The sequence below is a fragment of the Telmatherina bonti genome, assembly GCF_933228915.1.
Source record: "Telmatherina bonti genome assembly, chromosome: 15".
Classification (NCBI taxonomy): domain Eukaryota; kingdom Metazoa; phylum Chordata; class Actinopteri; order Atheriniformes; family Telmatherinidae; genus Telmatherina; species Telmatherina bonti.
Window position 1 is genome coordinate 3,419,531 of NC_136613.1, and position 14,025 is coordinate 3,433,555.

The window sequence follows — 14,025 nt, forward strand, 5'->3', positions numbered from 1 at the left end:
GGTTTTACTGGGAAGTCCCGTTAAGAGACCGTTCCAGTAATCCAGTCTACTGGTTTTACTGGGACGTCCTGTTAAAAGACCGTTCCAGTAATCCAGTCTACTGGTTTTACTGGGAAGTCCCGTTAAGAGACCGTTCCAGTAATCCAGTCCACTGGTTTTACTGGGAAGTCCCGTTAAGAGACCGTTCCAGTAATCCAGTCTACTGGTTTTACTGGGACGTCCTGTTAAGAGACCGTTCCAGTAATCCAGTCTACTGGTTTTACTGGGACGTCCCGTTAAAAGACCGTTCCAGTAATCCAGTCTACTGGTTTTACTGGGAAGTCCTGTTAAGAGACCGTTCCAGTAATCCAGTCTACTGGTTTTACTGGGACGTCCCGTTAAAAGACCTTTCCAGTAATCCAGTCTACTGGTTTTACTGGGAAGTCCCGTTAAAAGACCGTTCCAGTAATCCAGTCTACTGGTTTTACTGGGACGTCCCGTTAAAAGACCTTTCCAGTAATCCAGTCTACTGGTTTTACTGGGAAGTCCCGTTAAAAGACCTTTCCAGTAATCCAGTCCACTGGTTTTACTGGGAAGTCCCGTTAAAAGACCGTTCCAGTAATCCAGTCTACTGGTTTTACTGGGACGTCCTGTTAAGAGACCGTTCCAGTAATCCAGTCTACTGGTTTTACTGGGAAGTCCTGTTAAAAGACCGTTCCAGTAATCCAGTCTACTGGTTTTACTGGGACGTCCTGTTAAAAGACCGTTCCAGTAATCCAGTCTACTGGTTTTACTGGGACGTCCTGTTAAAAGACCGTTCCAGTAATCCAGTCTACTGGTTTTACTGGGACGTCCTGTTAAAAGACCGTTCCAGTAATCCAGTCTACTGGTTTTACTGGGACGTCCTGTTAAAAGACCGTTCCAGTAATCCAGTCTACTGGTTTTACTGGGACGTCCTGTTAAAAGACCGTTCCAGTAATCCAGTCTACTGGTTTTACTGGGACGTCCTGTTAAGAGACCGTTCCAGTAATCCAGTCTACTGGTTTTACTGGGACGTCCTGTTAAGAGACCGTTCCAGTAATCCAGTCTACTGGTTTTACTGGGAAGTCCTGTTAAAAGACCGTTCCAGTAATCCAGTCTACTGGTTTTACTGGGACGTCCTGTTAAAAGACCGTTCCAGTAATCCAGTCTACTGGTTTTACTGGGACGTCCTGTTAAGAGACCGTTCCAGTAATCCAGTCTACTGGTTTTACTGGGAAGTCCTGTTAAAAGACCGTTCCAGTAATCCAGTCTACTGGTTTTACTGGGACGTCCTGTTAAAAGACCGTTCCAGTAATCCAGTCTACTGGTTTTACTGGGACGTCCTGTTAAAAGACCGTTCCAGTAATCCAGTCTACTGGTTTTACTGGGACGTCCTGTTAAAAGACCGTTCCAGTAATCCAGTCTACTGGTTTTACTGGGACGTCCTGTTAAAAGACCGTTCCAGTAATCCAGTCTACTGGTTTTACTGGGACGTCCTGTTAAAAGACCGTTCCAGTAATCCAGTCTACTGGTTTTACTGGGACGTCCTGTTAAGAGACCGTTCCAGTAATCCAGTCTGCTGGTTTTACTGGGACGTCCTGTTAAAAGACCGTTCCAGTAATCCAGTCTGCTGGTTTTACTGGGACGTCCTGTTAAAAGACCGTTCCAGTAATCCAGTCTACTGGTTTTACTGGGACGTCCTGTTAAAAGACCGTTCCAGTAATCCAGTCTACTGGTTTTACTGGGACGTCCTGTTAAAAGACCGTTCCAGTAATCCAGTCTACTGGTTTTACTGGGACGTCCTGTTAAGAGACCGTTCCAGTAATCCAGTCTACTGGTTTTACTGGGAAGTCCTGTTAAAAGACCGTTCCAGTAATCCAGTCTACTGGTTTTACTGGGACGTCCTGTTAAAAGACCGTTCCAGTAATCCAGTCTACTGGTTTTACTGGGACGTCCTGTTAAAAGACCGTTCCAGTAATCCAGTCTACTGGTTTTACTGGGACGTCCTGTTAAAAGACCGTTCCAGTAATCCAGTCTACTGGTTTTACTGGGACGTCCTGTTAAAAGACCGTTCCAGTAATCCAGTCTACTGGTTTTACTGGGACGTCCTGTTAAAAGACCGTTCCAGTAATCCAGTCTACTGGTTTTACTGGGACGTCCTGTTAAGAGACCGTTCCAGTAATCCAGTCTGCTGGTTTTACTGGGACGTCCTGTTAAAAGACCGTTCCAGTAATCCAGTCTGCTGGTTTTACTGGGACGTCCTGTTAAAAGACCGTTCCAGTAATCCAGTCTACTGGTTTTACTGGGACGTCCTGTTAAAAGACCGTTCCAGTAATCCAGTCTACTGGTTTTACTGGGACGTCCTGTTAAAAGACCGTTCCAGTAATCCAGTCTACTGGTTTTACTGGGAAGTCCCATTAAGAGACCGTTCCAGTAATCCAGTCTACTGGTTTTACTGGGACGTCCTGTTAAAAGACCGTTCCAGTAATCCAGTCTACTGGTTTTACTGGGACGTCCTGTTAAAAGACCGTTCCAGTAATCCAGTCCACTGGTTTTACTGGGAAGTCCCGTTAAGAGACCGTTCCAGTAATCCAGTCTACTGGTTTTACTGGGAAGTCCTGTTAAGAGACCGTTCCAGTAATCCAGTCTACTGGTTTTACTGGGACGTCCTGTTAAAAGACCGTTCCAGTAATCCAGTCCACTGGTTTTACTGGGAAGTCCCGTTAAGAGACCGTTCCAGTAATCCAGTCTACTGGTTTTACTGGGACGTCCTGTTAAGAGACCGTTCCAGTAATCCAGTCTACTGGTTTTACTGGGAAGTCCTGTTAAAAGACCGTTCCAGTAATCCAGTCTACTGGTTTTACTGGGACGTCCCGTTAAAAGACCTTTCCAGTAATCCAGTCTACTGGTTTTACTGGGAAGTCCCGTTAAAAGACCGTTCCAGTAATCCAGTCTACTGGTTTTACTGGGACGTCCCGTTAAAAGACCTTTCCAGTAATCCAGTCTACTGGTTTTACTGGGAAGTCCCGTTAAAAGACCTTTCCAGTAATCCAGTCCACTGGTTTTACTGGGAAGTCCCGTTAAAAGACCGTTCCAGTAATCCAGTCTACTGGTTTTACTGGGACGTCCCGTTAAAAGACCTTTCCAGTAATCCAGTCTACTGGTTTTACTGGGAAGTCCCGTTAAAAGACCGTTCCAGTAATCCAGTCTACTGGTTTTACTGGGAAGTCCCGTTAAAAGACCGTTCCAGTAATCCAGTCTACTGGTTTTACTGGGACGTCCCGTTAAGAGACCGTTCCAGTAATCCAGTCTACTGGTTTTACTGGGAAGTCCCGTTAAAAGACCGTTCCAGTAATCCAGTCTACTGGTTTTACTGGGACATCCCGTTAAAAGACCGTTCCAGTAATCCAGTCTACTGGTTTTACTGGGAAGTCCTGTTAAAAGACCGTTCCAGTAATCCAGTCTGCTGGTTTTACTGGGAAGTCCCGTTAAGAGACCGTTCCAGTAATCCAGTCTACTGGTTTTACTGGGAAGTCCCGTTAAGAGACCGTTCCAGTAATCCAGTCCACTGGTTTTACTGGGAAGTCCTGTTAAAAGACCGTTCCAGTAATCCAGTCTACTGGTTTTACTGGGAAGTCCCGTTAAAAGACCGTTCCAGTAATCCAGTCTACTGGTTTTACTGGGAAGTCCCGTTAAGAGACCGTTCCAGTAATCCAGTCCACTGGTTTTACTGGGAAGTCCTGTTAAAAGACCGTTCCAGTAATCCAGTCTACTGGTTTTACTGGGACGTCCTGTTAAGAGACCGTTCCAGTAATCCAGTCTACTGGTTTTACTGGGAAGTCCTGTTAAAAGACCGTTCCAGTGATCCAGTCTACTGGTTTTACTGGGACGTCCTGTTAAAAGACCGTTCCAGTAATCCAGTCTACTGGTTTTACTGGGACGTCCTGTTAAAAGACCGTTCCAGTAATCCAGTCTACTGGTTTTACTGGGACGTCCTGTTAAAAGACCGTTCCAGTAATCCAGTCTACTGGTTTTACTGGGACGTCCTGTTAAAAGACCGTTCCAGTGATCCAGTCTACTGGTTTTACTGGGACGTCCTGTTAAAAGACCGTTCCAGTGATCCAGTCTACTGGTTTTACTGGGACGTCCTGTTAAAAGACCGTTCCAGTAATCCAGTCTACTGGTTTTACTGGGACGTCCTGTTAAGAGACCGTTCCAGTAATCCAGTCTACTGGTTTTACTGGGAAGTCCTGTTAAAAGACCGTTCCAGTAATCCAGTCTACTGGTTTTACTGGGACGTCCTGTTAAAAGACCGTTCCAGTAATCCAGTCTACTGGTTTTACTGGGACGTCCTGTTAAGAGACCGTTCCAGTAATCCAGTCTACTGGTTTTACTGGGAAGTCCTGTTAAAAGACCGTTCCAGTAATCCAGTCTACTGGTTTTACTGGGACGTCCTGTTAAAAGACCGTTCCAGTAATCCAGTCTACTGGTTTTACTGGGACGTCCTGTTAAAAGACCGTTCCAGTAATCCAGTCTACTGGTTTTACTGGGACGTCCTGTTAAAAGACCGTTCCAGTAATCCAGTCTACTGGTTTTACTGGGACGTCCTGTTAAGAGACCGTTCCAGTAATCCAGTCTACTGGTTTTACTGGGACGTCCTGTTAAGAGACCGTTCCAGTAATCCAGTCTACTGGTTTTACTGGGACGTCCTGTTAAGAGACCGTTCCAGTAATCCAGTCTACTGGTTTTACTGGGAAGTCCTGTTAAAAGACCGTTCCAGTAATCCAGTCTACTGGTTTTACTGGGACGTCCTGTTAAAAGACCGTTCCAGTAATCCAGTCTACTGGTTTTACTGGGACGTCCTGTTAAAAGACCGTTCCAGTAATCCAGTCTACTGGTTTTACTGGGACGTCCTGTTAAAAGACCGTTCCAGTAATCCAGTCTACTGGTTTTACTGGGACGTCCTGTTAAAAGACCGTTCCAGTAATCCAGTCTACTGGTTTTACTGGGACGTCCTGTTAAAAGACCGTTCCAGTAATCCAGTCTACTGGTTTTACTGGGACGTCCTGTTAAGAGACCGTTCCAGTAATCCAGTCTACTGGTTTTACTGGGAAGTCCTGTTAAAAGACCGTTCCAGTAATCCAGTCTACTGGTTTTACTGGGACGTCCTGTTAAAAGACCGTTCCAGTAATCCAGTCTACTGGTTTTACTGGGACGTCCTGTTAAAAGACCGTTCCAGTAATCCAGTCTACTGGTTTTACTGGGAAGTCCCGTTAAGAGACCGTTCCAGTAATCCAGTCTACTGGTTTTACTGGGACATCCTGTTAAAAGACCGTTCCAGTAATCCAGTCTACTGGTTTTACTGGGACGTCCTGTTAAGAGACCGTTCCAGTAATCCAGTCCACTGGTTTTACTGGGAAGTCCCGTTAAGAGACCGTTCCAGTAATCCAGTCTACTGGTTTTACTGGGAAGTCCTGTTAAGAGACCGTTCCAGTAATCCAGTCTACTGGTTTTACTGGGACGTCCCGTTAAAAGACCTTTCCAGTAATCCAGTCTACTGGTTTTACTGGGAAGTCCCGTTAAAAGACCTTTCCAGTAATCCAGTCCACTGGTTTTACTGGGAAGTCCCGTTAAAAGACCGTTCCAGTAATCCAGTCTACTGGTTTTACTGGGACGTCCCGTTAAAAGACCTTTCCAGTAATCCAGTCTACTGGTTTTACTGGGAAGTCCTGTTAAAAGACCGTTCCAGTAATCCAGTCTACTGGTTTTACTGGGAAGTCCCGTTAAAAGACCGTTCCAGTAATCCAGTCTACTGGTTTTACTGGGACGTCCCGTTAAGAGACCGTTCCAGTAATCCAGTCTACTGGTTTTACTGGGAAGTCCCGTTAAAAGACCGTTCCAGTAATCCAGTCTACTGGTTTTACTGGGACATCCCGTTAAAAGACCGTTCCAGTAATCCAGTCTACTGGTTTTACTGGGAAGTCCTGTTAAAAGACCGTTCCAGTAATCCAGTCTGCTGGTTTTACTGGGAAGTCCCGTTAAGAGACCGTTCCAGTAATCCAGTCTACTGGTTTTACTGGGAAGTCCCGTTAAGAGACCGTTCCAGTAATCCAGTCCACTGGTTTTACTGGGAAGTCCAGTTAAAAGACCGTTCCAGTAATCCAGTCTACTGGTTTTACTGGGAAGTCCCGTTAAAAGACCGTTCCAGTAATCCAGTCTACTGGTTTTACTGGGAAGTCCCGTTAAGAGACCGTTCCAGTAATCCAGTCCACTGGTTTTACTGGGAAGTCCTGTTAAAAGACCGTTCCAGTAATCCAGTCTACTGGTTTTACTGGGAAGTCCCGTTAAGAGACCGTTCCAGTAATCCAGTCTACTGGTTTTACTGGGAAGTCCCGTTAAAAGACCGTTCCAGTAATCCAGTCTACTGGTTTTACTGGGAAGTCCCGTTAAGAGACCGTTCCAGTAATCCAGTCTACTGGTTTTACTGGGAAGTCCTGTTAAAAGACCGTTCCAGTAATCCAGTCTACTGGTTTTACTGGGAAGTCCTGTTAAAAGACCGTTCCAGTAATCCAGTCTGCTGGTTTTACTGGGAAGTCCCGTTAAGAGACCGTTCCAGTAATCCAGTCTACTGGTTTTACTGGGAAGTCCCGTTAAAAGACCGTTCCAGTAATCCAGTCTACTGGTTTTACTGGGAAGTCCCGTTAAGAGACCGTTCCAGTAATCCAGTCCACTGGTTTTACTGGGAAGTCCTGTTAAAAGACCGTTCCAGTAATCCAGTCTACTGGTTTTACTGGGAAGTCCCGTTAAGAGACCGTTCCAGTAATCCAGTCTGCTGGTTTTACTGGGAAGTCCTGTTAAAAGACCGTTCCAGTAATCCAGTCCACTGGTTTTACTGGGAAGTCCTGTTAAAAGACCGTTCCAGTAATCCAGTCTACTGGTTTTACTGGGAAGTCCTGTTAAAAGACCGTTCCAGTAATCCAGTCTACTGGTTTTACTGGGACGTCCTGTTAAAAGACCGTTCCAGTAATCCAGTCTACTGGTTTTACTGGGATGTCCTGTTAAGAGACCGTTCCAGTAATCCAGTCCACTGATGACTGATGGCGTAGTTTCTACTGGTCTTACTGGGAGATTAAAAGGTTTCATCCTGCTGATGTTTCTGATGTCTTCTTCTCTTTCCACCGAACAGAATCGTCAGAAGAAACGGAATATTTGGACGTTTTTGTCTCTTCCCACTGAGTGAGTAGCAAAAACAAAGATGGATTCCTCATCAAGCTCCGGTGATGGCGTCAACACGCCTTCTCTGATTGGTCCACGGTGTACCTGTCAGATGAGAACATAAGAAAAACAGACAATAGTTTGAAAAAACCAAACTTACAAAAAGCCGGATGGAATTTCATCACCGATCTGAACATTTTGCTTCCACTTGATTCCACACAAAGTTTTTGGAGGAAACGTTGAGAGCAGGTGTGCAGCGGTCGTCAGTCTATTGGCGATAGGGCCGCCCCCTGACGGACTCCACTCATCTGCTGATCGTAACAGACTAACAGCTCCTTCTAGAACCGGACCAGAACCAGTTGAGCAACGCTCCAGAACGTCCAGCCCAGTTGGATCTGTGATCTGCAGTGCTGAGATCCAGGACTGACACTTGACTTCAGGTGAAATAAATATTCTGGTGAAATAAGAAAAGACATGAAGTTCAACATTACAGACAGGTGGAGGCTGGGTGGAGGTGGGGGGGGGGGGGGGGGGGGGGGGGGGGGGGGGGGGCATGCCGTGCAGCTGGTTGAGAGGGGGAGGGATGGGCGGTGTTGGGGATAAAAGAGGCATCTCAGCAGCTCTGAAGACGACGATGCTGGACGGAGCGGAACTCTGCGTTCCTCAGCTGAACTCCTCCTGCAGGAGGCCCACTCATCCTCCCACCACTGTAATGCTGATTCATGTTCTGCTTTCCTGCGTCTCCTTCATCACGGTGGCGCTGAACCTGATGGTCATCATCTCCATCTCACACTTCAGGCAGGATCTACAGGCATCACGTTCCTGCAGGATGAGCTTCATGTCTGTGCTTCATAACATGAAATCCTCTGTGTGCATCTTCTCTCCAGGCAGCTCCACACCCCCACCAACCTCCTCCTCCTCTCTCTGGCTGTCTCCGACCTCCTCGTGGGCCTCCTGCTGATGCCAGTGGAGATCATCTTCATCAATGTCTGCTGGTTCTTCGGAGACATGGTGTGCACTCTGTATTACATCCTGGACTACATCATCACCTCTGCTTCGGTTTCCAACATGGTTCTCATTTCGCTGGACCGGTATGTGGCGATCTGCAGCCCTCTGCGGTATCGCGCCATAGTGACGAAGAGCTTGGCGAAGACCTGCGTGTGCTTGTGTTGGGCTTGTTCAGTTCTTTACAGGCTCCTTCTGTTACACAATCACCTGGAGGAACCGGGCCGCTCCATCTCCTGCCTCGGGGAGTGCGTGGTCGTCATCGGCCACGTTGAGGGACTTGTTGACATGTGTTTAACGTTTCTGTTGCCCATTGCTGTCATCGTGCTTCTGTACTCCCGAGTGTTTGTGGTGGCTTTGCGTCAGATCCGCGCGTTCAGGTGGAAGGTTGCAGCCCAGCATTCAGGAGCTCTGGCCACCAGGAGGAACGAGGTGAAGGCTGCCTTCACTCTGGGAATGGTTGTCATGGTGTTTCTCTTGTGTTTCTGTCCGTATTATTTCCCCGCTCTGGAGGGAGAAGACACTTTCATCAATGCTTCGGCTGCTGCGGTGGAGATCTGGTTGGCACACTTCAAATCCTGCCTGAACCCTCTAATCTACGCCTTTTTCTACCCCTGGTTCAGGAAGTCTCTGAAGCTCATTCTGAGCCTGCGAGTCCTGCAGCCGGGCTCCCGGGACACCAGGATGCTGGACTGAGCCGGAGGGACAAAGTCTTTTCTGATCATTCATGCTTAAAAGTATATTTTTGTATGTGAGCAAAATGTCAGTGATCAAGCTGACAATCATCATCTCACACAGATAATAATTCCTACTGCAGGTGTTCATGTTATTTATTGTTTGTTTTGTTTATGTATATGTATTCCATTTATTTCTTATAAACATGCAAAATAATATAAAATGAATCTGAGTCTCATTTTCTTGAGTTATAGTTCACAATGTGTAAATATTTTATGTAAATTATGTCTGTGTGTATATGCAGTTTTATATACAGTTTTTTTTTTTTTAACATATTATGGAAAATGAAGTTCATATAAAGGGGCAAGTGATGCCAGAAACTGCAGTTCCCCCTTCATCCACTAGGGGCTCCAAAACACAGCAAATCCCCACAGACTCCCATGTTAAAAAGACCAACTTCACAGCAGAAATAAACATGTTTACAGCAGAAATAAACATGTTTACAGCAGGAATAAACATGTTTACAGCAGGAATAAACATGTTTACAGCAGGAATAAACATGTTTACAGCAGAAATAAACATGTTTACAGCAGGAATAAACATGTTTACAGCAGAAATAAACATGTTTACAGCAGGAATAAACATGTTTACAGCAGAAATAAACATGTTTACAGCAGAAATAAACATGTTTACAGCAGGAATAAACATGTTTACAGCAGAAATAAACATGTTTACAGCAGGAATAAACATGTTTACAGCAGAAATAAACATGTTTACAGCAGAAATAAACATGTTTACAGCCTGGTACAAAAATCATTTTAGGTTTAATAGGTCAGGTTTACCTTCATGACAACTGTGGGGGTAGTGAATATTTTTCTAATTCGCCCGTTTAAAAGTCATTTAATCTCGAAATTTGGCATATTTAGGGGCGTGTCCTTTTGATTGACAGGTTGCTGATCTCCCGCTTCAAGTCAGAGTAAAGTAGAACAACCGCGGTTTAGTTATAAGGATGACTTAGCTTTAGCCCGCTTACCTCTGTTAGCTGGTTAGCTCCTGTTAGCTCAGTTAGCTCTTAGCTACAGGCAGGTTGGGGTTCGATAGACATCAATCATCCACGACATGCTCACAGCCCCCCTCTCAGCTCCACCTCTTTATCTATTTTTATATTTTCTGAGAGAACAGCATACGTGACGCTGCCAAGATGGCGACGGTGGGAACCTCCCAATGAGCTTCAGTTCAGCTCTTGAAAAGCCTACGATGTCATGTAGGCTCCGCCCATCTTTTGACGGTCCATAGTCCATCCATACTTACGTGAAGATATACCCAGTGTCATTATGCAAATTCAACAAAACAGTAAAACTGCTGAAACGTTATCCGACGCTCCGCTGCTCTCAAACGCATCACCCACAGGTGATGTCACCATGTGCGTTGATGATTCAGATAAATACATTTATCAGGTTATTTCACTGAGATATTCTGCAGACACAGAACTCATTTTATTTTTTATTTCCTGTGATAAAACCATGGTGACAAATTAAATTTATTCTAATGACTGCTAACTATGTATGCAAAGGATTTTAGCATTTTCAACATGTTTAGTCTCCTGTTCATCTGATGCAGCTGGACTAACGTGGTTTAGGGCCAGACGGGATGAAACACCTGCTTCATCGAATCAGATCATCGATTGCCGACTAGCAGCTGGGCTACGTCATTCAGGGGATTCCTAGCTTCCGCTTCAGGTTGGTGGCAGGTAGGCTCGGCGGCAGTGCAGCATGTCACGTTTTAATAACATTTTACCCATCGGTACTGCTCTCTGCTGTGTTTGTTTCAGAGATCGGCGCTGGGTGTTCCAAGGCTTGGTTCAGTAGCCTGGACTTGTTCATTGCTGTGGCAAGCTGTTGCCAGCAGCATCACTGGTTCCGAGGCACACGACGGTGTTCCAGTCTTATGGTCAGGCAGAAGCTGACATAAATCTGCTGGCGCTGGATTAGTCGATGCCAACATACTGTCACCCGCGTTGCACTGGACGGACGCCGATCTCCTTTTCCCAGGAAACGGGAAGCGTTGCGGTGTATCAAACTGCTCTGGAGACCGCTGCTGCTCTGCTCTGACGCATCTTTCCAGATGTTCCATCGGCCGCTCTGTTTTACTGCAGCTTCTACTTCGCTCCGTTCCCGTCTCCGCCTGCAACAACTCCTTCTTGGAGAAGAGGCAACGCTGACGTGGGCGGATTCACCACAAGCTGGTGCAGACTGGACAGTCGAGCCGCCCATGATGGTGGGGAGCAGAAGGACATTTTGGGACAAAGCTGATTATTTTATTTTAATATTTTTATATTGTTTAAATTTGTGTTTAAACTATTTCTGTTCTTCTTCAGGTGCTGAGACTGCAGTGGTGGATTGGTGTCCTGGTGGTGGTGCCTCCCTACTTCTCTGGTGTGGTTTTCTTTATCTTTTCATGTGTGGTGTTCTTGAGGTCCCTTCCCTTCTGGACACATCCACCCCAGTAGGTCTCCGCCCTGATTTATCTTTCTTTCTTAAAGTATTTTATAGGTTTTAAATAGGAATAATAAAATCTCTTTTTATACCTGTAACTGATGTCTCTGCCTCCATTGCTAAACGAATCGGAGTGCCTGGTGTAACCACCTAGCTATTTTCCCTGGACATAATACCCAGGGTGGCGTTGTCCGGTTTCATATATTTAGCTTGTAGCCGACTGTTACTTGCCACACATACATGCCTGGAATGAAGCAGCTGCTATTGGATGGGACTCGTCCTGGATGGGATCAGATCATCCTGATCAGGATTAAGTTCTAATGACCACAGTTCTATTCAGCTATTGGCCTAAAACCCGCCTTAATGCGACGCGGTTGCTCCTGTCAGGTGGGTTTCTCGTTCTCGGTCCGATAGGGTTCGGTTTTGTAAAACAGAGTTGTTTTACAAAATGAAGAACAGTTAAAGAGTACCAGGTCTGGGTGAAGAGTACCAGGAACGGGGGACCAGGTCCGGCTAATTAAGACCACAATTTGTTTTAAGAGGACCAGGTTAGGTTAAATTGGACCTGGTCCAGTTAATTAGAACCAGGTCAGGGTGTAAAAGACTACATTCATTTTAAGAGCACCAGGTTCAGTAAATTGGACCAAGTCAATTTAATTAGGACCAGGTCCGGTTGAAGAGGACCATGTCCAGTTTTTTAAGGACCAGGTTCAGTTAAATTAGACCAGGATCAGCTGAGGAGAACCAGATTTGGTTGAAGAGGACCAGGTCCGGCTAATGAGGACCGGGTTCAAGTAACTAGTACAGGTTAAAGAGGCCAAGGCTTGGTTGAAGAATACCAGGTCCTGTTAAGCCCAAGTTCCGGTAAAAAAGGACCAGGTCTGGCTGAAGAGGATCAGGTTCGGCTGAAGTGACATGTTTAGCTGAAGAGCACCGGATCTGGCTAAAGAGAACCAAGTCCAGTTGAATAGGACCAGGTCTGGCAGAAGTGGAGCAGGTCTGGATGAACTGGACCATTTCCGACTGAAGAGAACTAGGTCCGCCGAAAAGGAAATGTCCACCTGAAAAGGACCAGGTCAGGTGGAAGTGAAGCAGGTGCAGCTGAAGTAGACCAGGTCCAGCTAATGATGGTTTAGGTCCGACTTAAGTGTACCATGTCTGGCTAAAGAAGACCAGGTGCAGCTGAAGAGGACCAGGTCTGGATAAAAAAGGAGCAAGTAGAGTATATGAGGCCCAGAACCGGCTGAACTATAGTGGGTCGGGCTGAAGATGACCAAGTGCGACTGGAGAAGGCCTGGTTTGCTTCAAGGGATCAGGTCCGACTAATGAAGCCCAGTGGCAGCTGAAGAGAACCAGTTCTAGCTGAAGTGTTGCAGGTCTAGTTGAAGAGGACCAGGTGAGATGGAAGTGGACCAGGTGAGGTTGAGGAGGACCAGGTGAGGTTGAAGTGGACCAGGTGAGGTTGAGGAGGACCAGGTGAGGTTGAAGAGGACCAGGAGAGGTTGAAGTGGACCAGAAGAGGTTGAAGTGGACCAGGTGAGGTTGAAGTGGACCAGGTGAGGTTGAAGTGGACCAGGTGAGGTTGAGGAGGACCAGGTGAGGTTGAAGTGGACCAGGTGAGGTTGAAGTGGACCAGGAGAGGTTGAGGAGGACGAGGTGAGGTTGAAGTGGACCAGGTGAGGTTGAAGTGGACCAGGTGAGGTTGAGGAGGACCAGGTGAGGTTGAAGAGGACCAGGAGAGGTTGAAGTGGACCAGAAGAGGTTGAAGTGGACCAGGTGAGGTTGAAGTGGACCAGGTGAGGTTGAAGTGGACCAGGAGAGGTTGAGGAGGACCAGGTGAGGTTGAAGTGGACCAGGTGAGGTTGAAGTGGACCAGAAGAGGTTGAAGTGGACCAGGTGAGGTTGAAGTGGACCAGGTGAGGTTGAGGAGGACCAGGTGAGGTTGAAGTGGACCAGGAGAGGTTGAAGTGGACCAGGTGAGATTGAGGAGGACCAGGTGAGGTTGAGGAGGACCAGGTGAGGTTGAAGAGGACCAGGAGAGGTTGAAGTGGAGCAGGAGAGGTTGAAGTGGACCAGGTGAGGTTGAAGTGGACCAGGTGAGGTTGAGGAGGACCAGAAGAGGTTGAAGTGGACCAGGTGAGGTTGAAGTGGACCAGAAGAGGTTGAAGTGGACCAGGTGAGGTTGAAGTGGACCAGGTGAGGTTGAGGAGGACCAGGTGAGGTTGAAGTGGACCAGGAGAGGTTGAAGTGGACCAGGTGAGATTGAGGAGGACCAGGTGAGGTTGAGGAGGACCAGGTGAGGTTGAAGAGGACCAGGAGAGGTTGAAGTGGAGCAGGAGAGGTTGAAGTGGACCAGGTGAGGTTGAAGTGGACCAGGTGAGGTTGAAGTGGAGCAGGTGAGGTTGAGGAGGACCAGGTGAGGTTGAAGTGGAGCAGGTGAGGTTGAAGTGGACCAGGTGAGGTTGAAGTGGACCAGGTGAGGTTGAAGAGGACCAGGTGAGGTTGAAGTGGACCAGGAGAGGTTGAAGTGGACCAGGAGAGGTTGAAGTGGACCAGGTGAGGTTGAAGTGGACCAGGTGAGGTTGAAGAGGACCAGGAGAGGTTGAAGTGGACCAGGAGAGGTTGAAGTGGACCA

General features: G+C 46.9%; 1 protein-coding gene across 1 annotated transcript; it reads left to right on the forward strand.

Annotated features, from left to right (window-relative positions):
* Nucleotides 1-7,849: 7,849 nt before the first annotated feature.
* On the forward strand, nt 7,850-8,916 carry LOC306766504 (trace amine-associated receptor 13c-like; the record flags this gene model as incomplete). Its single annotated transcript, XM_079254284.1, has 2 exons — nt 7,850-8,013; nt 8,103-8,916. The coding sequence occupies 2 exons, from the start codon at nt 7,850-7,852 to the stop codon at nt 8,914-8,916; spliced, it is 978 nt and encodes a 325-aa protein (XP_079110410.1).
* Nucleotides 8,917-14,025: the final 5,109 nt, after the last annotated feature.